Below are 24,370 nucleotides of genomic sequence, written 5' to 3' on the forward strand. Positions count from 1 at the left end.
AATAGTGTGATCTTATATGATATGAAAAAATATACAATTTATGTCTTTCACACACTTTCCTACGTGCTATGATAGTGTCATGTTTAAATTAGCAATAGCGATAGGCGCGGTATTTGCATTATGTTTACTTTATGATTACTTTGTCGGACTGGCAATTAAGTAACATATAAGGTATTATTATTATACCAGCAAGTATAGGTATATGTGGAATGAAGAGTGCTTACCTGTAATTATAAAGGTCAACATCATGAAATGTTGATCTGTCTACCGTCGTCTGAGGCTGACAGGTGACAATTGCGCTGACGTCACAGGCAGAAGCTCGTGAATTACCTGTGCGTCAGATTCAGGTGGCACGTATAACTCCTTATTATTTGGTAGCTGAGAGGCAGCCATAGAACAGAAGAAATTTGAAATACGGGTGCCGGCGACATATAGATAGGTGGGACATGAAACAGTTAGATACTTACGGGTCACTTTAGCACTTGTTTCTATATTGGATATGGCGTTAACAATAATTTTGCTTCTCATTACAGCTTTGTACTTTCCTTGCGATAAAGCCATCGATGAACACACCTTCACACTGACAGATGGATAAAACCTTTATAATGTCACCTTCAGTTACATACACAAACTACTAAGAGCCATATCATCAATGTCACCACTTTCTCCACACCTCCAACTAGATCACACCAACATATCACCCTGAGCCACACTGGCATCACAAACTTTAGAATGAGAGAGAATGAGAATTTTGGTTGATGCCAATATCGGAGGAAGTTTGGAAACAACTAGTCGTCAACCAATGTTAAGTGATATAACATGTACAGTTTTCTTACAAATTGTATAGAACAACTTCCGACTGATTATTCAACTGTTTAGTTTTCAGAGATAACAAAACAAAACAATATTTGCACTGTTTATTGAATTAATAAAAAACGGAAGAAGAATTTAACAGCTGAACGCACAAAAGCACGTTTCGTAATATTCGTCAAATGTATGTTCATGAGATATTATGATGATCTTGGCTCTCTAAACCTGAACAAATCTGGTTACACTCCCGACAGATGTCTTGCTTAATACAACAAGCAATAAACGCACTCGCCGGAAATGAAAGCTCTTCTCGGTGCACTTAAGGCAACATTAGGGCACGAAAAACAATATCCCATTTCTAACCGTACGCGTAGGTCAACGTGACTGTGATAGTTAGGTTTTCCATATATTCGTGTCTTGAAACACACCACCATCAACGGCGTGACAGCTAACTCTGTTTAAAGCCTGACCATCATAAAACTGATAGTTGCACCGAGAAAACACCCATTAGAATCGATCGTGTTAATACAACTAACACATACAGCTGTTAATCGTCAGCACGATGATAAGAAACAATTATATAATTTCCATGACCTTTTTATAGCTTTTAGGTTTGACTACATGTACATTACCTTCACACATCAGTTATGTCAATATACATATACGTTTATGTTGACACACGTATACATCTCTCTTCACGCTTCTGCCAGCACTACTAAACACTTGGAGACACAATCATTCCGGTTAATATGGACCTTGCGGAAATTTATCCGCCACTCCCGTGAAGTACTATGTACATATATACATGATTCCATTTGCAAAATATATTTTTCTACACATGTAATACTGTGATAAAGTGTCGTTGCTTGTAGCAAAGGACGTTGCACTCTTTTGCAGGGAACGAGAACGTTCATCAACACGGTAATATTACGTGAATTAATATCTGACAGCTGTGTCGAATACATGTATAGCGAATGGCAGTACAAGCCTGGCACGTGTGACTTTGATGCTACTGTTTAATACAAGGTATTGTCAAGCGGTATTTACTTCATTGACAGATGCGAGCGAATCAATACCGATGCAAACAGTAGTTCAATCATTTCAGGCCTGAAAGTAATATTGGTGGGAAGTAATTTAGGTCTCAGATGTTTACAACCTTGTTGACACCCGCCAGCATGAATATGGTCCCGACATATCAATGACCATTGACCGAATCCAAATAAAGATTGTTGAATGAATCTAAAGAAATGAGTGCAAGATCTTGTTCTCGTTAAAAACGGTAAAGATACTGATAACAGCAGGTGTCATGCACCTATGAAGATCCCGGTTAGACTTGATCTTCAGCACCTTATGCGTATCGTTAATTTCCACCAACGAGATTGGGTGGTCAGACGCACTGACTTGGTTGACACATCTCTTATTGTATCCCATTTGCGTAGATTGATACTTGTGAGGTTGATCACTGGATTGGCTGGTCCAGATTTGATTATACAGAGACCGCCTCCATATAGCTGGGTTAATGACACAAAACAAATCAGCGAACCAACGGTATCATGCCTTCCCTGTCACTCTCTCGGGGATGGGAGCTAAAGTCACACTTCTTTACTTGATACTGTCATTTTTAAAAAAAAATCGATCCTTGGATCCATAAGTTTTAGCTTAAAAAAACCGAGCTAATGGTATGTGTATAATACTGAGTGTTGTGTACGAGGGGATGACGAGAATTCACACTCCAATATTTGGTGGAAGTATATGTTACACATGGCAGTTAACTCATTTCTGATATCCCTCGCAGTGATATTGCTGGAATATTGCTAAAAGCGGCGTAACACTAAACTCACTCGCTCACATATGGCAGTAAACAAAAGCAACAGCAAACAAAACAACGGCAGTGATCCGCTGTGTAAACATCGACTCTATCATCCTCAATAAAGAATCCAATCCAAATCAAAATGCAAACGAAATCCAACAAGCAATCTATAACTTGACCACCTTCCTCTCGAAATAGACTTTCTCTCCTTGATTGAGGTATCGTTCCCGTTTTCCCTAAACTAACTCCGATATTCTTCATACATATAACTCGACAGTGGTTCTCAGACCCGGAGTCAAGTTTTCAGCGGATACGGATACGAATAACTTACTGTTCGCTTTAGAACATGTTGTTGAGTATCGTCAAGAAAGGCTACCGTTCTACATGGACGTGTGTGTGTACAAAAAGCGCTGAATGCAAACAAAGGCTCTTTGATGGTGTGATGCTTCCATCATTTCCTGGAAACGTATAGCCTGGTGCTGGTGTGAATACACGGTTTTGGGTCTCTTGTAAGCACAGGAAATCATCCAGTTGGTGTTCAGGTAAGTACATCTGGAGTGTTACTCTCAAACTCGTTGTGATTTTCGTCTCCTTTATGTTCACTTAGAAGAGAAAGAGATGCCGATGCTTCAGCATATCCAAGCAAGTCCTGAGTAGGCATTGCTGGGGGTAATGCAGTGTCTCCTCTTAGTAGAAGAGACTCGGTCACCGAGCCCTCACTCTCAAATACAGATCCTAGACATGGTCCGGAACTGTTTTCCGATCTGGGCATTGATCCGTAGGCTTGGGGAGACCCTCTCTGCGATTTAACGCTCCCTTGGGATTCCACACGAAACAGGGAGTTCAGTAATGAAGGGGAAGCATATCCGGATCCCTCGGTTGACTCTTTCACAGACCCCATCCTTGAAGGAGACGTCACTTCCGGTTCCGGCCACTCCAGAAAAGCTTCCAGCTGTTCCAGATTACTTCTGGGCACGGTGGGAGTCCGACACAGCCTTGAGTAGCACTGATTGTAGTTCTTACCCTGGCTGTAGTTCATGGCCGGGGACATGCGAGGTGGGGGTGGAGGAGCCATTGGGGGTCTGTCGCGCAGACTCCTCATCGATGTCGACCTCGGGTACATCTTGTGTCCAGATGGAGGTGAGAAGGACCTCTGAATTGTCTGACTGGACATGGAGCGGGTCACTCGGATGGCCTTTCCGGAGGGTCTCTGGTCCTGGACAGTTGCGTACGGAGGGTCATAAGCGTCCAGATATTCCTGGGTAGTCCGGAAGGAGCTGGTGCTCCGGAAACGTCTCTTTCTGCGTTTTCTGTAAAACAGGTTCTTGTACAGATTACCGAATATCATCATGCATAGAAATCGGCATTTGTAACTGGCACATCTACACACTAAAATACTGTCAAGTTACATGACAGTGTATACTTTCCTTCAAAAGTTTAGACTCACTTAAAACACTCGCTAGATAACATCTAGCGAGAGAGAGAGAGAGAGAGAGAGAGAGAGAGAGAGAGAGAGAGAGAGGTTACAGCGAAGATTGATGTCTACACTAACATCGGAGACCCAAGTGCAGATAAATTGCACGAGGATCATACATAAAATTGCTGAACAGCTGTCATTACAATAATCTTTGCTACATTGCAAATTTGTTTTACTAATCACCATTTCATGTGTAAATAGTACCTTTAGCAGTATGGAACCTGTTGCAGAATTAGTTTGGAGTAGTTGCCATGAAGTAATTATAAGTGCCTATGTTTACACTAATGTGTCTAAACGTTTGAAAGGAAGTCTATAGAGATATGAAGACAAAGCAATATGTAACGTTAGGCTCAGTTCTTGAAATGTATGCTTTGAGGTTCTTGAAATGTATGCTTTGAGGTTCTTGAAATGTATGCTTTGAGGTTCTTGAAATGTATGCTTTGAACCAATGCCATAGAAACCTCGATTGAAGGTGTGTTCATGTTGATCCTACCTGTATTTACATATCCACCAGATCCCGCACACCACGATAACAATGGACAACATGATAACAGCGCCACATGCCGTGAACACCAAAGGCCAGAATCCATAACCTGTCAAACATATGAACAAACATGAACAATGCATGTGTCAAAAATATTCTATTCTGTCGTCAAATATACCAAATACATATTAGAAGTATTAATATATGCCATAAACAAATAGGGGATTTTGGATTTACAAATTTGATAAACTGCAAATAATCAAGCCAAAGAGGAAACAAATGATGAAAAGAAATTAAGGGAAAATGTGACAATGTGTTCCGTTCCTTTGAAAATGTTTAATCTGTATGGATATATACTTTTTTTCGTACACATTGGCATCGACTAGTGGTATGCTCGCGAAATGGAATATGTCCTACTTTTGTTGAATGGCCTAAGTTAAAAATCGACTGAAATTTAACCATGCTTCGTACAAAGCTGAATGAAAATATATTTATTCTGAAATCTATGAATCTACGAATCTTCCAGTACAGATCCATGACATCATTTCCTCTAAAAGTGAATGTCTGCAAAGTGGTAGCAACTTTGGATGTTTTGCTTGTGGAAAGCATGGCTATCAGTCAAGTGTTTAGGGGTCGTTAAGCTGTCTCGCCATTAACGTTGTCTATCCGTTAACATCTCGTTCTCGGTGCTACGGTCTCAGGAGGGACCATGTAAGAGCTCGTGTAGCATTGCTCCACGTCTTCAATCACGCGTAGATGAAAGTCGCATGTGAGAAGGGGTGGTTGGATGAATGAATGAAAGGATGGGTGAAAGAACAGTTAAAGAATGTATGAGTGGTCGAAAAGACCTGTGAAAAGGTATTGATAAGAATACGGTGAAAAATGTGGGCCCCTTCTCCCATGGACCTGTGTCCATCTATTATGTACGTCTGTTTTGGGTGACGATTCGGAAATGAAGGCTTTCCGTTAGGAACAGGGGATGCTATCGATGTACTCATTGTGCACCGTGGTTTAGCCATGCACATGAAGGCGATCGCGTGAACGGGTATCTAAGACCCGTGTGTGAAACATGATTTACCTTGCTCTCCAAGTATGGCCCCCGTCGGTGTTGTTGCAATCTGCGTAGTCTCACGGTCGGGTTCTACGAAGAAGACAAACAATAATAACAAAGGTTTGTATAAAGGATGCATTTGGTATCCTTTATAATACATTTCAACCATAATTTAACGTCTCCATAAAATGAAATTTGAATTGTAAGTGTTTGACTTGAAACAAAACAGAAACGCCAGGGAGCGCATGCATTGTGGAATTGAAACCAATGCATTCATAATTAAAGTCTAAGATTGTGGCAGGGGTATTACATAGATTATTGTCATAATTATTGTCTTATGATTTCGAATCTTACAAAGGATCTGAGTTGTTAATAATTAAAACGAAATTGTGACAACACTACTAAAAGTTATCAATGGTAACACAGAACCCCGCAAACATCAAAAACCAAAGGAAACCGATTTTGTTTCAGCGTAGAATTGGAGCACTTCATTATCAAACATTGAATCTGATAAATGATATATTTTACCATCACCCCTGTGAAGGAAACGTCTCGCAAAAAAAACCCCTATGCTTTAAATACTTGGACATACATATTTTCAATTCATGCAGTTATTTGCCAGCAGGCTCAGATTGAACTAAAAGTGTCACTTCCACACATAGTCAGAGCAACTTAAGGAATCATAGATATATAAACACAACCTTTACACTTAACCAAATAATGCCATAAATAGGTTTCCTAAATAATTAAACGTAAGTTAGGAATTAAAATTGTTCAGGAAATACAACAGACATGAATTGTTGAAGGGGACACTGAATATTTTAATTTAAGCTTTTGAACAACAACATACCTCCGCATGTGATGTTTATATTCTCTCCGTCAGTCGCTGAAACAAAGGAAGAAGGATAATGACTCGCTGTTAGCTTTGTGGTAGTGTGTATTGCAGTTTACTAACTACTTCTATAAGAAATAATAGGAATGTCAATGCATGGGATACATTATGTCGTGTGGTGAACACACAACCATACATATACGAATGAGTTAAAGGGCTTTGGGAGGTTTTGGCTCAAGAAAGTTTTCACTTTGCAAATTCAGAACAAGGTTAGTTTTAGCACTGCCGATGTCCACAGTGTTTCTGGTCATATCACAGCATGTCATTATCAGCTTACAATGAGCCCGGCATCAATACCTTGCATGGTCCCAATTTCACAAAACTCATCGTGTACGGCCGCATCATGTAACGTATGAAATCTCATCGTGTATCATAACATATATGGTATAGGAATATTTCTGGATCGTCATCGATCAAATATTTACAATTTCTGTGACATGGAAGAAGTTGTGTTCTTCATATCTCCGTAAGCATCTTTTCATCCCTCCATGACTCTCCATCATGAAATTCCAGAAATGGCACATACACCAAAATCGTGATAGTATGTTTCCCACAGCGACTAACAGACGTACAAGCAGACGCCCGACACTGGGATTCAGATTGTCTGGAGGTCTGGGGTAGTATTTAAACCTTTGCATCTATAAAAAGGAGATACACATTTAAGATAATTCATGGACAATACACCATTAAAGAAGCCTGAACAATTGTGTCAGCAGATTAACGTACAAAACAACAGAGTCAATGTATGCGTACTCAATAGATTTGGTTTATAATCGACAAGAACCCTAAAGTCAGTCAGACAATCGGCTCAAACTTGTTCATGAAAACAAGGTCATGAAAATCAACTCTAAGTGAAATGAAAAGATTGAAACAAATCATTAAATTGTTTTAAGAAAGTTAGAGGCATTTTGACACTATCACCTAAAATTAATACAGGTCCATTAGTGTCTTTCCTAAGTAAATGATATCTTTTGATTGTTTAATGGCAAACGTCACCAGACCTTATGAGGTCTTACTAACAAATACGTATCTGTCATCTAAATGCAAAAAAAAGTGAAAATAAATAATTAAAAAAATGAAAGACCAATGTAATATCTCATCCAACAACCCAAGGAACGGTAGAGAAGATTGCCTAGTATCTATGCTGTTATGCTAGTAGGCTTACCGTTAAGGTGATCGTAACTCCCATTGTTTTTACGAATGGTGAAGTGATTTTGTTGTTTTGTACATTCTGGTCATTCTTTCTGGTAAGTGATAGAAGTTATCGAGTGATGTTGACGTTTGTAAAACGTATGTGTGAAACCATCATTAGATTGTTTCAGCTCTGACAGAGTGCACTGTTAAATGTGCCCATAACGCAACAGCCAGCATTAATGGAATCCACAGGGATACAACAATGCGGACCTCCTCATATTTAGCAATCTACCAAGTCTGATAATCAACTCAGAACAGTCCCAAAGGACACATTCACACAGACCCAGCTATACACATTGTTTATCATTCTACGTATATTGCATTAACGAAACAGAATATACATAATAATTACTTTAAAATCTCCTTTGATATTTCCAATCTAGATAAACTGTCGTAAAACGCCATATGCTGTTGAGTACCATGTGGGCTATACACATCAACACACACGTCAGTTAGGGAATAAAAACCTATTACTAATATCTACAGATCTGGCACAGAGGCCTCTGGGATAAGTGGATATATTATTTATTGGGCTATCTGGCCATCTTTGTGACGGCTTCGGTCATGGCTGCGTTGTTGTCTGAGATCTCGTACGCACTAACTCGCTCAAGAAGTTTCTTCTTTTAAAGACCTGGGTCCTACTTTAATATCAAACATGTTATTTGGCGAATTGGAAGTCATGTTTCATGTTTTTTTCGGTGCTACATGGCAACATGGAAACTGGCTGCGGCTTTGTGCACTGACTTGGTGGCTGAAAGTTACATTATTCCCAACACGGAGAAGAATGTTCTGTACTTAAATATGACGTCCACTCACCAACACTAACTTTTAACGTGATTGGAAACAGCACATCTCACAAAGTGGGGAGTGTTGTTTAAGGTCGATGTGAGCAATATTATAGCAATGCCACGACCATATGTTAATAATCCAGTCTAGACCAGGGGAACCAAAGAATAAAAGCATGGAAATCTAGTGTCGCCATTGTATGGTGGAGACACAAAAGATACATTTATAATCAAGTTTTGGTCAACGCCATACGAACGCGTTGGGGCTTTAACCTAAGTGGTAAACGTCTGAGGCTTATATTACTCTGGGTTTTCCTCCCCCATTTAGCAGACACACTGCTATATCGAAGGAATACTGGAAGCAGCGGCGTTAAAAACATTCAATCACATACCCAGGATCTATATTTAGTTACGCATCACATCGGACTTTTCAAAATTTAAAACATTTTTATGACAGATAAACCGTCGTGAGGTGACTCAAATACTCATTCAAAGCAGTTTTAACACAACTTACTCACACACTTTGAATCGAACCTAAAGAAAACAAGACAGTACAATAATCGCACAATATTCCGGCTACATAATCGAGAGACCAGACATGCCCGTCACTTAAAACATCATCAAGTTAAAGACCCATCCGATCTTTGTGTTCGTCGGATCCTACGACAAACACGAGTCATAGAAACCACAATCGAAGAACCTTTACTTTCCACAGACCCCAGTCATATATGTGAGAAAGAATATCAACTGATAAAGATGGTCTAACATTGTTTCATAGTACCAATTTGGTTCACAAGCTTTTCAAAGTAGCCACACAGACTTAGTCTACTTGTCCGTTACTTAAGTCTGTAAAAGGTTTTCAAGAATTTGCAGTATACATCATAGGTATGATAATACCAGTGACCTTTAGTGACAACACGGGGAACAGCCCTGCATTGTGTGTTTCTGTTTCTGTGTTTCTTGTAACACTGTTGTCTTTCATCATATCACCAATACATCATTCCACGTATTTAAAATACATTCAGTCATCCCGCATTTTGTATCCATTCAACTTCAAAGCGGATTTAAAATTTAGGTTCAACAAAGCTAATGCATAGTAAAGACCACTTTTGAAATTATTTCAGTATCCTTCATATTCGAAAACCACTTCATTTAATGTCGATGACATGAATGTCGACCTTAACGATGTGAAGATATACGTAATAGCCTTATCACAAACTCATTCAACCTGTACAAGAATATTAGATATTTCTGCGTTATTTAACGCGAAAAGAACTTGCAGGAATCGATAATCACGCACACGGGCGTCTCGGAGTGATTCCCCAAAGTACACTGCTTCTGACATTTTCTCACTTCTTGACCACAGATAACAAAGCCGGAAAATAATCGATATTTGATATCAAAGACGAGGACACGCGGGACATCTTTCAACGCACATACGGTGTACACTCTTAAAAAGCATTGCCGACAACGTGGTTGGCTCAGAAGGGATTACGACATCGTCAACTATCATCCAGAGACATCTGGTGGAGATTTGAATGGCAGGAACTACAGAGGCTTGCGCTAGACGGCCTGATGGTGCATTACACACATTAGTCCCTATATCCCAAAAGGGGCCAATATGAGGCGCCTAAGCTCGTTTAATAAAAATAGTTTGAAGATTTGTCATGGCTGCTTGCCTCGGAGTAAGAATAGGTCTCATTTTTCGTTGACTGGCGAGTCCGCGACACATTAAGCGGGTTCTCCCTGAAGAGATTACCATATGAGAACGCCAAACCCTTTTAATAAGTTTCGAGATTTGTCAGGGAAGTCTGGTGGACATTGCAAACAATGGGTCTTGACATTTAACTTCTAGGATCCCTAGATGCGGCGTGTTTATCAAAGGAAGTCGTAAAGGCCAGGTGGAAATGTCAGACTCAATCACACTTATTTCTGTTTGATTATTCACACATCATCTCCCGTTCAATGTTACTCCGATACCTCAGGTAAATTACACACAGTACCAAACAAAAGAAGCAAAGCTGCAGAACTGACAATCATTTGGAGATAATGATGGTTCCGTTTGCCTTTAAAGAAGTATTTCATATTACACTCACCCATATTTCAAACGACAAGAGAAAATAATGGTTGTTCAGTTGAATGTGTAACCTTCGGTTCTGTTTTGCAAATGAATGAAGAATTTTAGGGTTTCTCTCAGGGATAAATGGGTCCCTAGTAACCGATGGACACTTCATCATCAGGGTTAGAATTGGTCTCCAGCAAGAGACGACCAACGGGATCAGATGGTCAGGCTCGCTGACTTGGTTGACACATGTTATCGTATCTCAGTTGCATAATTCGATTCTCATGATGTTGATCACTTGAATGTTTAGCCTAGACGCGATTATTTACAGACCGCCGCCATATAGATGATAATTGCGTAGTGCGGCGTGAAACTAAATTCACTTTTTCACTCACAACTTATACCGTGCCACACCGTAACTACTGCCAACCAGCTATTTGGGTTTTTTTCATAAGTACAGCATTAAGCACTAAACAGACAAAACTATTAACCGATGACATAGTGTCAGATTGGGATGATTGGTGACCTTGCTTACAGCGTGTCATAATCTAGGAGGTCGGTGCTCTCTGGTACTTTTTGTCAGAAGTTGGTCTGGACTTCAATGCTTAATTTTCAGTGACGAATTTAGATCATTTTGGGAATCTATATCGGCAGAAAACTGAGAGTAAATATTCTCTAGTGTTGAACTTTGATATGAAAATAAATGTTTATTTGCACACCAGGGCACCTATAAAATTTGAACTATTGATGGTGTTAAACAACATTCATCATTACGTACGGTAACACTAGCACGGTTAGTGAAGAACGTACAGCGACGTTATCCAACCTTTCAAATTCATTACATTGTATGTGTTGAGTATTATGTTGCTGCAGGTTTCGGAAGAAAGAAATTTAATTAAATACCTTTAATTCTCAGCCACACTTTCATGCCGTCAGCTACAGTGATGTTGATTTTGCGGCCAGAAATGATCTCCTTAAATCCAAACAATGGAAGGTCACTGGCTCTGATTACTTTTTCGGATGCCTCGGTTTTCAGTTTCAGATCAGTGTCAGACTCCTTGTTGCTCGTACTTGAACGTAAGTCCAACGCTTTCACCGTGACCAAACCTCCGGCCGGTGACCGGACGACACATTTACGTGTGGAGTTTGTGGTTCCCTTAATATTTACTTCACTGTCAGATCTGGTTATATACGTGGGTTGTAATAGTTGTGTGTCCGTTGGATCTGAAACATACCAACCATTGATAAACATCATTCTACGTATTTCAGAACAACGGGTGCAACTGTGCTACACCGTGCTTTAATGTATGATGTTCCTTCCAGGAAACTTCCGTCGAGCTAAGGTGGCCGTAACTCCCATACATTAACATACATTTATGAGTGGCATTGTGCAATGATCGCTTTGTTGGACGAGGCCCGGTTTGTTCAAACACAAAACGCATCGACAGAATCAGAAACATTTGACCAAACGTCAGACACACGACAGATGTCTTCGCAAGATCTCTTACCACATGCCATCACGGGTTATATAATGTATGACAGCTCAGCGGGGAAAATCGAATGTTGCCACTGTTGATTTGGACCAAATGGGGGAACACCGTACGATAATTAGTAAATCAAAACCATGAACGTTGGTTGTATATATGACCTTTCCTTCTACTGCTGATGTTACTACTACTACTACTACTACTACTACTACTACTACTACTACTACTACTACTGACACTATTATTCTGCCTCTGGCAATAAAACTACCCCCACCCCCACCACTACTACTACTACTATTACTACTGCTATAACTACTACAAACACTACTACTACTGCTTCTGCTACTATCAGTAATCCTTGGATTATTACCACTACTATTATTGCTAATCTCTGAGCATCTCTGCTGCTACTTAGTACTACAACTGCACACGATACTGACACTACTACTACTACTACTACTACTACTACTACTACGAACACTACTCCTACTACGAACACTGGCAATAATAATGATACTACCACTGCTACTTCTGATGTTGATGCGATCTAGACAGTAAGCCAATCCATTGATTCTGTACAGTAAAATACAGTCACGTACCGTCAACACACTGGTACACGATCCTGAAGGAGCTTGCATGTGTATTGTTGTACAGTCGCCGTTGTAAAGCCTGAAACATACTATGGGGTAGAGTACACTCCTGTCTTTCCGTACATTGCCCAATTGCATCCTTCATAAAAGTCCGGTAGTGTTCCCCATCTTCATCGTTCCAAACACGCTGGAGGCACTCCCCGTCGTACAGGACGTCGCCGTTATTACGCTTGCAACACACCCGCTCACTTGCTATCCTCTTCGTGCACTCACTATTCTTCTTCACAACCAAAAGGAGAGCCTTTAGAACTATCACCGTCCCTGTTGTACATACAAGATCGGGTATAACATCCGCTTGAGCACAAGACTCTTCCTCTGAATCATCATCGTGACCCGCATAGTTGCTGCACGTCTTCACATCGAACGGACCTGATAAAACAAAAGAATATGGGACTGCAGATACAATATTTTATAAACAAGGAGACCTGGCCATATCTATGTGTCAAAGGGCTCAAGTCATTTTCTTCAAAGATCTACCCTCACAGGATAACGCTTAGGTCCTGGTTCTGTTATCAGCCAGACTCTGCTTAACACCAGCATCTTCAATATACACAGCAATTGTTTCAAACGGGAAACGTCTACAGACTACATGTATTTGTAAAAAGAAACGATATTATCTTGATCGGGAAACCTACCTCGGCCTTAATGAGTGAGTATGGTTTTACGCCGTCATTCCAGCAATTTATCACTAGCATTATCTCAGCAATATCACAGCGGTGACACCAGAATTGGACTTCCCACATTGTACCCATATGGGAATAGAACTCGGGTCCAAACGAACACTTTAATTACTAGGCTACCCCACCGTCCCTGGTTTTACGAACCTTTTGTTGGCATGTATAAGAACAAACACAAAATCGCGTACGAACCACGTCAGTATGCAGTACTTAAGACAATAAAAATAGAAATATGTTTTATCCTATTTATATATGACATTTAGCTTTAATCGATATGGTCTACATCTTCTCCGAGCAGCACAACCATCACCAAGTTTCATGCATACGTTAAAGACGATTCTCTTGTAGTTACGTAATTTCGGATCATTTCGGTAACTATACTTAATGAACCGGGCTGTAAGACCCCGCTCCCAGCTGGTATTGTAAGATTAAACGGTAAACATATCAATGTCTCTAAGATCTGTTATCAATCAGAACATGAGACGTTTCGGGCAAGCAAGTTCATCAACACCCCGCCACGTCTGTCTGTCAGACTTCGCTTCCTGGAAGGATGTTATTAACATTTAATATAAGCTGCCAGGCCAACATTAATAGTCTCATTTGCACGAGAAAATGTTTTCCAAGGTCCTCGTTCGACAACAAACTGAAGCTTTATTCTGGACATGAACATTTTTTACTGTAAAACCTTTCCATTAAAGGCAGTTGGCATGTGACAACGGCATGTCTCATCAAGCAAGTCATTGTGGGTAAAGGGAACAGCGAAAGAAAGCCGTTGAAATGAAATAGAACACGGTCATGAAACAAACTGGAAAGCCCAAGTGCAGACAATAGTTTAAACCCTTGACATGCCTCGGGTATGACTCAACCTGGGTAAAGTGGGTAAGGGGGAACATGGTATGGGGACAGGGAAGTGAGGGTCAGTTATGAAAGTACACGTGACTGGTGGGCGTCTTGGGAGGGGTTAGACGTGGGGTGGGGGAAACAGCGAAGTCATAAACGTACTTAACAACATGGTAGCTGATCAGTTTCATATTCTCTCGGGTCACATTTAACAACGGCATGAAGGTCGTCTTGATGAATGAGTGAACAGGCTAAAGTACTGCTGTAGTAATCTCTGGGGCATTCATGGAGAAGACATCAGATAAAATGTGACCAAAATACCAAACAGGCTATACTTCAAGTCTGATATAATGCATGGATAAATAACATATCTATGGTAATGCTTTCCATACTCTCTTAAATCCCCACACATAACGCTGGCTCATCACTCAGTCGAGGGGTTTTAGCACCGATAGATCGCCATTATCACTGCCTGATGCTGGAAAGCTGACGTGATCGCTACAGTATAGAAGCCTGTCTGTCAATTCCTCTGCTTAAACCAGAACAGGTCCCAGAAAACATGTTTATGGTTCATAGGGGTATTTGTATGAGGATTAGAGAAGCTAATTATGTATATTTAATGGTGAAACTGGGAAAAACGACACGTCAGATTTCATTCGTACATCATAAAACACCTCGATGCTAGAGCCGGATTGTCCTGTGAGTATCCGAAGTTGTCAAGTCTTATGTATGTCAGGCAGACACAGACGTTATATGACGTTATACGTCAAGATGGCGTCAGTGACAATTTAAGAAGGTAACACTCAGACACGTTGGCTACTTCTAGAATATTGATCCAGTCATACATGAGACAAGATCCGGAATTCTGGTTACCGATTACTCATTTTATATTTTTTTTCCAGCTCCAAAGAACCCATGTATCCCGTCATAGCATTTCATGGACGTAAAATCAGTTTCAGTACCAGGGTGGATCCTTCAAACTGAAAATGTTATCAAAGCCTCACTCTCTGGGTGTATTGGTAGAGACAGGGATGGTGTAGGTAGTGGTGATGAGGATGAACATGGGTTGTATGGGTTGTTGGAACCGCTGCCTCCTTTACGAGTGCCAATTTGAAATTGATCTGTAAGTTATTTCCTTCATTTTAAAGTCTCAAGCAAATTATCCAACAAGACTTGAAAACTAAAGAATTTCCAATCCTTCCAGTATCTTAGCAACAAATATAAAAATATATTATCACCTTAAGTAATTCCTATTCCTCATTTGGACCAATTCTCGATCTGAAGAGAGATATGAGTATACATTTCACGACGGAATACGACCATTTCCATCTCTTGTAGATAGATGTTCACGTATGTCTATTTAAGTTTCAAGAAAACAGTTAAACAGGGAAACCTACACATGCAAAAACAACAAATCCGTAAATCATCTTTCCAAAAAATGTTGACAAATTGTTATCTGTTGTACTCATGGCACTCCTCTTTCAGATCAGCTGAACAGAGGCATGGGTATTCCTTTACCGTTATGACAATGCATCAAAGTATCTCAGCTCTAACAACCCCGGCTCCCCCAATCGTGCACATAAACATGCATATCACAAAACGGTTGTCACGCGAGATCTGATAATCACATGATCCGAGGGTAACCTTGTTTAAAAACCCATACAGTTTTATCACGCAATACTTTACTGACTTTACACAAGCGGGCATATTTGTAAGATCTGTCACGAAGCACACTCAGACGTATCAAATGAATCATGGTTAGATGTCATGAAGGAAGTTTGGAGAAAGTCATTCGTGTCGCCATGCTTTTTCAGAGTTGAAAACTGTGCATCGTTGAAGGTTTTTCTTCGAAATGACATATGACACATTAACACTTTACTTGAATAGCGTTTGGAGTTTTATTGCACGTCAGTCAAAATGGCTTAACCCTTAACAAACAAAGCACCCTCAGAGCTTTTAAAAGCGTAGTTGTTGTAGCCTTGACAACCCTAGTTGAACTGCACAACAGGATTGTGATTGTGTGAGTTACAAAACACACCGACCATTGATTCAGCTGTAGTTTTTACGAGAGCTTGGACACGTTAACTCAAGTATTTGATTGTCATACTTCGAAATACAGCTTTGGTCACTGATATGATGAAAAGACTTCGTTTATAACGAACTCCCCTATAAGGAACTGATGGATATATCGAACTGGTATGAATTGTTATCAATACGTTTACCACGAACTCGCTCATAAGTGAGTGGCTGAGTTAAAATTTAAAATCACATCGGCAATAGTGCAGCCATATAGTGACGAGAACTCGCTTATAAGGAACTGATGGCTGTATCGAACTAGTGCTAACTGTTATAGAAAACATTTATAATGCACCGCGGTTATAAGGAACTGATGGATGTATCGAACTAATGTTAGTTGTTATCACATACGTTTATAACGAACTCAAATACGTGGTCACCAAGCGTTATTTATAATGCACTGTGGTTATAAGAAACTGGTGGGTGTATCGAACTAATGTTAGTTGTTATCACATACGTTTATAACGAACTCAAATACGTGGTCACCAAGCGTTATTTATAATGCACTGTGGTTATAAGGAACTGGTGGGTGTATCGAACTGGTGTTAATTGCCATCACATACGTTTATAACGAAGTCAAATGCGTGGTTCCCAAGCGTTAGTTATTTCATAGTTTATTGTATATATTCTTAGTTGTGTTCCTTTACTGTATACCCAAACAATAACCCAGAAGAAGTGTAGTTTCGCCATTCCTGTTCTTGTAACTTAAATGGGTTCTGTCAATAATCCAGAACAACTGTAGTTGACGTGTGTTTCTGTTTCGTTATGTGAGAGGGTTTTGTCAATATCTGATATCACCGCCAGGAAAAAAGCAATTTTGTTTACGTTGTTAACTTTGATTTTGGCCTACCAGATGACAAATACGGATAAATGAGACATTAATGCCAGACCAGCTTGAAACACTTGATCGAGCAGTATTTTTGTTTGTTTGTTTGTTTAACGACGCTCTCGGAAATATTCCAGCTATGTGCCGATAATCTGTAAAAAATCAAGTTTGGATTAGACAATCAAGTGATCAACATTATGAGCACCGTTCTACACAACTGGCTATAAGAAGGCATCTGTGAACCCGAACCCTTTAGTGGCCTCTTACGTCAAACGTGGGCTGCAGAATACCGATCTTGACCCTATACTGGTATTAAGAGACCGCCCTTGTCGCCAGGTAGATCCACGTTGGAGTAAAATATGGGCTCCAAGAGCCTTACTGTGTGTCCTCGTTGAGAAGTTGATGAATCATACTGACACAACTCATTGACCTCACAAGAAAGCAATCTAAACAATACATAAACACTTGAATCATTACTGGACTCGACCTATGTGAATGAACGCCGCACACACAGAGAGATGCATACAAACAGTAGAAACAGAAATAATATCGCAGACAATTATCGTCATTTTTTACTTAGTATACATTTTGAAACACTTCACAGATTACATATGACAACATTTTCTTAAACTAAAAATGTACCTGGTCAATGCGAAAGAATATTCAGTCTTGACTACTGTCAACAAAATCCGTAACGTGTTCAGGTAAAAAATTGTGATGATCGCGGAAAGAGTTAGCATGTAACACCAACAAACGTTTCAGGCAGGAGAAAGATGGGCCATCGTACAAGCGTCCATAATGTATTGTAAAGGCTCACGTGAATGACAGGTAGGTGGTGAAATCTCGAATCAGTGAGGTTTTTAGAGCCCTTTGAATTGTTGTGATTTACGTGAATTCCGGCATGATTCAGGAACCTTGCAAAGTGACCTCTACGTGAGATGATTCATGCGATAAAAATTGCAAAGATCAGGACTGACATTAATAGAAGCAGAAGTGCTACCTTTACACAGAATTGACATTGTGCATTTAACGTGTTATATTTGTGAGGTAGACGGGGACTGCACGTGAAGTAGCGTCTATGATACTCATCCACCTAATTACCACCCCATGTCGTTGTTGAAACCATAGGCGGATCCAGAAGATGGTGGACCACCACCACCCACCCCACCCTCAAACACACACGCACGCACGCACACACACATACACACGCGCACGCACGCACGCACGCACACATTTTTGCCCTGAAGGTTTAATATGAAATGACCATTGAAACCCTCATGAAAACGGGTAAAAATGAAGGTTGCACCACCTCCCCACCGACGAGTGTGCACCCCCACTTTCTCAAAATGCCGTATCCGCCCCTACCTGCAACCCTGCCTCTACTAATAACTCAGAAAGAGCGCTTTTAACACGAACGTTTTGCGTGATTAACATTCTAAATTTAATTCTTTCTTCTAACAGCACGTTTCCAACTGTTCAACAGATCCGTCAGTTCAACGAAGTATTACATGATCCGGAAGGCTTCTAATGTATTGTCTCAGCGTATAGCTTGCCAAAAATGAATTAACACACATGCCTAAAAGAAGATATGCGGATGAATTTTTTTCAGTGAACGGAACAACATCGATGAGACATGACATCTTCCGTCCCATCAGAGACGCACCTGGCCACCATTTATGTCCACTGAGCTGTGTCCAATTTCCGTCCACTTCTTTCCAGTATTCACTGTTCGTTTCTATACCTGGACGTGTGTCAGTTTTCACGCATGAAACCCTAATTGGGTGGCAGGACAGAAATATTATATGCTTCATTTAATTATCCGGTTGGTGAAAGCCCGGCGTTGTATATAATCATTGACAAGGAAATATTACGTCTAATTTCATCTTGATCCATATAAAACAATGTCGTTGTTAAGTGTCGCCAGCTGTCACCTGGGACGATCGTGAATGGAAGCTGACAGAGCAATATGCCACCCCTCTGAATCAACCGTTTCGTGGCATTGTGTCACAACACCAGGACACAAAAAGAGCATTAAATGTGCCCGGTGAAGCCAGAATCATAGCAATATCAACGTATGATCATTATGGCACATGACTGGCCGCTTTAATGTTAACAACAGACCACTGTCAACGCTTTTAACGCGTTTCAATTACCCATTTGCATAATGGTCACACATGGACAACCATAATTTTATGTTTTACATACACGCGATGTGAATTCGGTTTCTCACAATGCAATATTCCATAACATTAATTTTTGTATAAGTAAGATATATATTTTGTCTACATTTATGCGAAAAGGTGAATATTGCAATTTATAGCCATGACTGACTGGCCAATATCACTGAGTATTGCAGCAGTTTCCGAACGTTTATAGTAATTGTATGTAAATGAACTCGTTACAATTTGTATGTTCATCCTGCAGATATCATAGGAAACACATCACCGTAAACTGCTATTATTACTCACGTACCACAATTGTTCGGCCTGTCCATTTACTTCTATAAGCTTGTCGATACAGTTATAAACAAGACAATAGACTGAAACCCCGTTAATCTGGTATCCCGCATTCCGGACAGTTGTCTTTGTCACCGATCATATTAATCAAACGGAATATTACACTGTGTCCATTGTTCGTTAATCCAGAACTTTGTTAAGATGATTTCACAAGGGCTTTTCCGTTCTAATTAACAATGTTATATTGCGTTTCAATGACAGTTCAGAACTCAACGGAGTATGAGTATACATCTTTATGTCTTTGCAAAAACTATTGAACGCCATCATACATCTAGTTGTAATGCCAGTACATATCTAGTAAAAATGATAATAATTTCAAAATGCATTTAACCTCAATCCTAGCACAGTACATAGTATATGTAGAACTATATGAAAATCACTAACTGTTAAAATGAGTATAATGTTTTTATTTACTACCCATGACAATCTGTGTCTTACAAGACAGTGAAACGAGCACTCATACATGTCATTACTTATAAGGAGATCAGCGTTGGTTGTACATACATAATTAATGACAGGGTAACAGGATGTATGGATCCCTACTTCTGCATTTAGGGTGTATAAGGAATGTAAAAGTGAAACCCGAGCTTACTTCTAAATGCCTGCTAAAATTTATTGTCACCTAAGTTCTCAATAGTGGATACTTCACAATTTGAAACTGTCATTCCACGCTCTCCTTGTGCATCAATAAACAGCGTACTGTGGACGAGCCACCATTTATGACAGAGCTTGTGCTCTGCTGTGTTGTTGGCTGAACATGTTCTGTTGGCATAGCATGACCTGTTTATATCGTTGACTTAACATGACATTTTCATTGTGTTGATTTACCATGATATTTTCATTGTGTTCACTTAGCATGACTATTTATGTCTTGTCAGCTTATCATACATGTTTATTTTGTTGGCTGACCATGGTTCGTTGGCTGAACATTTGGTTGGCTTAGCGTGACAATTATTATTGTTGGCTTGACATGACATGTTTATTTGGTTGGCTTAACATGACATGTTTACAACGTAAATAGTACAGATGTTGCATAAAAACAACACCAAGCAGGTGTTGGGATCTCTGTGAGTTGTCTGTCGACATCACAATCAATAACTTATTAATAAATTCCAAAATTCATTATGACAACACAAATTCTCTCTTGTCTATTAAAATTTTCGAAACAAACATTTTGCTCCGAATGTTGATAATAAACATTATCTGGCTACTAATTACATATTTTCCTGTGTAATTATGAACTATAAATGTGACTTTATTTTGCAAATGTTGTTCTAATACTCCTAAATATGTATGCATTATCTGAAGCATTAAATGCATTATTTACAACACAAATTACTTCAACATTAACAAGCACTCATCGACAAGGACGTCAAGTAGAGTTACTTACCTGTTTCAGAGGCCCAAACACCAAGCGCAAGGCAGCTAATGAGAAATACTATCCAGGTAACGTGTTGTGACATGTTGAGGCCGGTATCCAGCACGTCCAAACACGTGTGAGGCGAGTGTGTGCTTGTTGTACCTTCAAGGGACGTGTTTTAACACGCAGTAGTCAGGTAACCAATAGCAACGAAGGAACTAATTTTGCAAGGGGTCCCACCCGAATCCCAACGGTTGACCTAGATTATCCGTGGAATCGATATGCATAGCCCAGAGATAGGGGTGGTGGGTTCAGCCTATTGACGAATATTTGAATAGCGTTACACCGGAAATATTATAATACCCGTGCAGGATCATACACATCACGTGGCTTGCCCCTTAGGCGTATTCGCTTGGAGAAACCAATTTGATAATGTGATTAAAGTTTGTTCTCATTCTCATAGATTATAATCACCAACACGGGTTAATTCCGCAGAACTTCTGTAAAGGCCCACAAACACTGCTGATGTTTTATTTCCGTAAATGTGTCATTTTCTTTGAATAAAAACTTCCACTATTTTCACATTGTAAACTCAAAGCACAAGATATCTTTCCTACTCCAAGAAAAGGCAGAGCAATGCACACTGCAAAACCATGGCAAATATTATCTCCAAATGAAGACGATGGAAATAGCTTATGAAGTTAACCGTATCTCCAGTCCATCCAACCGAATAATATTTACCTCAAGTCTGAGAGCGATGCTTCGCTTTATCTAGAGGCATCGTTCATTATGATTGGTGGTTCGCACGAATCCTTTTGGGAATGGAAACGAAGGCAGGTACATAAGCCTGACTTCTCATTGAACGGGAGAATGTGATCGGCGCGAGGCGGGTCATAAAGGCCTTAACATAGACTCACTACAAAGGGACTATGGAGCATCTGCCGCCGGCTCCGTTCACCGTCAATGACACCGTCCCTGGTCTTCACTTTATCTATGTAATCTTATTCGAGTCATTTCAGTGCTGTTGCGATCTGATGACTTTTCCCGATGCATGCTGAATGTAATAACGGCAGGTCACGTGACCCAAGGGGGTGATCGTGGGGACAAGCAATCAACTCAAATAACCTAGGGGTCGGCTCCCAACTCGGATTTAGATAAGCCGGGATACCTCTGTACCTTTCGCGTGTTGTTATCAGTGGCGATGATTATACTATAATGGAAAGAGGAGATTACACCGTGAAAGTTAGGTGAGAAGTTGATGCGCCAAACTTACCCCTCCCGAGGCGGTATATAAACTTATACGGGCGCCATCTTAACTCGGTTTCAAATAACGTGTTAAGCTGGAAATCATATTACTTGGGCAGTGAAACGCGGAGACAAGCCACGAAAGCAGAGGGGCTCCGCCTGAAAGGGTCGGGAGTTTACATGTGATTGCAGTGTGTTATGCGTAATCTAATTTCTTGCGAAATTCTATTAAAACCCCCGCCATTAAAACCGTCCCTTTTGTGCGATGCAGTGTCTTTGCTGCAGTAAAGGATCCGTGAAATACGATCTGCGGGCGAACACACTCAGCGGGGTAATGAAAACTAACATTAGTTCCAAGGGCACCGGCTTTTATTAATCTCAAGGATGGGGTGTTTTTTCCATAATACTAAGCTTTTTAAAATATTTTCACTTAACACTTAAAGGAAATTCTATTGTATTTTTGGCAAAGGTGTTAATGTGCTTCTCAATAGCTTTGAAAAATAATGGCCATGTACAAATGATTAATCAATACTTTTTACAACTTTCATTAAAGTGAGTCGCTATGAGTGTGTATCAGCTACATCAAACAATTAAGTATCTTTTAGTGGTTATCAAATTTTATATTTCATGCCCAGGAAATTGGCTGAGGTGGTGGGCGTTTCATCCTCGGAAAACAAAAGTTTCGGATTTTTAGATGTACCGTGATAATGAAGTGAAATACATATTGATTATAACGGTCAGTTAACATCTGCCATTTGGGGTAGGGAAGTATGTGTAGTTTTCGGGAGCGGCGTGTTTCCATATAATAATGCCTGCCATGTCACGCCTTTAGAGTGAGTGAGTAGGTGAGAGACTGGGTGAATGAATGAATGAGTATTTGGACGAGTGGTTCAGTGAGTGAGTGAATGAGTCACTGAGTGAACGAATGAGTGACTGTGAGTGATTGAGTGAATGGTGGGTGTTTGAACGAGTGGGTGAGTGGATAAGTGAGTGATTCAAGTTATATCACTGTTAGTCAGCACAGTGTTAAAGGAAATGTGATAACGTAAACTATTTAGGAGGAACCACATGGTATTACCCAAACTGACCTAGTAACATAACCAGGATCAATTTAGGATTCAAACCTCCTCTCATCTGGTATCTCTAAAACGCTACACAGCAAATGTCTTCGCCTTCTTACGAATGTGAATAAGGCTTTGCGAATCAACTGCATCACACTTGCCCCCTAATAAAAGGAAAACAAACATCACTGAATGTAGTTCAACCGTTGCTACGGGGTCGTTCTCCAAATTGTTGCACATGTGCAACCTACTTGAGTCTGTATTTAGTTAGTGGTTGGTTCCTATACGCCACATCCACCTACTTGAATAGGAAAATCAAATTATTTCCGTCACTATTAATACATTGATCATATTACAACTTGACTTACAATAGGGATACCACCATATATCCCTATCCTTACTCAGTCTCCTTTTGTTCCCCTAGGTAACGTTAATCAGTCTCAGTCTCAATCTCAATATCAGTTATGCTGTTCTCTCTTGTAAGGTGCAAGCAATGTGTATAGCAGTTGTATACTGTCGCTGTCACTAAAATCTTTACACTTTGAACAAACAAATCTTGTATCAGCTAACTGTATAATATTCAGATTAAACACCAACCTGCACCCACAACCAGGGGTAACAGGGTTAACCCGGTGATAATTGTGATTTAGGAGGCACAAGATCTGATACAGAACAGTCTGGGTATCTCTGAGTATCCAGGAGGTGACGAGGGCGTGGTGAAGTGCTACTTAATCGGGGAAATGCTTGCGGGCGACTGCAGACGCCTACAGCGACGAGAGTCCTATATGCTAATCACCTGATTATTCTTTGGAAAATAACTACCGTCTTGAATTATATAATCTCATTGCCATTGTTCCTCACTGATGAGTATCAGTTAAAACATCACCCATGATTAAAGAAGCGGTGAGTCATCAATGACTGTCAAATCACCATCATTTAAAGCATATTTGTAATGATGAGGCTTGTTCTACAACTGCTCTGCATCACGCAGCCTCTTTGCAACACCCACTGCGCATGACTGCACGCAGATGACGTATGTAAAAGCCTCAGGAGACTAATACCGATAT

The 24,370-nt window shown here is 40.1% G+C and overlaps 1 protein-coding gene across 1 annotated transcript; it reads right to left on the reverse strand.

Moving 5' to 3' along the window:
* Positions 1–904: 904 nt before the first annotated feature.
* Positions 905–22,050, reverse strand: LOC137287163 (uncharacterized). The gene is made up of 7 exons (XM_067819329.1): positions 21,028–22,050; positions 12,652–13,071; positions 11,469–11,789; positions 6,483–6,518; positions 5,660–5,722; positions 4,591–4,690; positions 905–3,930 (listed from the first exon to the last, which is right to left on the reverse strand). The coding sequence occupies exons 1-7, from the start codon at positions 21,098–21,100 to the stop codon at positions 3,159–3,161; spliced, it is 1,785 nt and encodes a 594-aa protein (XP_067675430.1). The 5' UTR covers positions 21,101–22,050; the 3' UTR covers positions 905–3,158.
* Positions 22,051–24,370: the final 2,320 nt, after the last annotated feature.

The sequence above is a fragment of the Haliotis asinina genome, chromosome 6 (genome assembly GCF_037392515.1).
Source record: "Haliotis asinina isolate JCU_RB_2024 chromosome 6, JCU_Hal_asi_v2, whole genome shotgun sequence".
NCBI lineage: Eukaryota > Metazoa > Mollusca > Gastropoda > Lepetellida > Haliotidae > Haliotis > Haliotis asinina.

Bases quoted from the DNA above. Each gene is read 5' to 3' on its own strand.
- LOC137287163 (XM_067819329.1), bottom strand. From the start codon at position 21,100: ATGTCACAACACGTTACCTGGATAGTATTTCTCATTAGCTGCCTTGCG. The intron at 11,790-12,651 runs GTACGTGACTGT...GGTATGTTTCAG, and splicing joins CGTGTACCAGTGTGTTGACG to ATCCAACGGACACACAACTA. The intron at 4,691-5,659 runs GTAAATCATGTT...TATGTTTGACAG, and splicing joins GGCCATACTTGGAGAGCAAG to GTTATGGATTCTGGCCTTTG.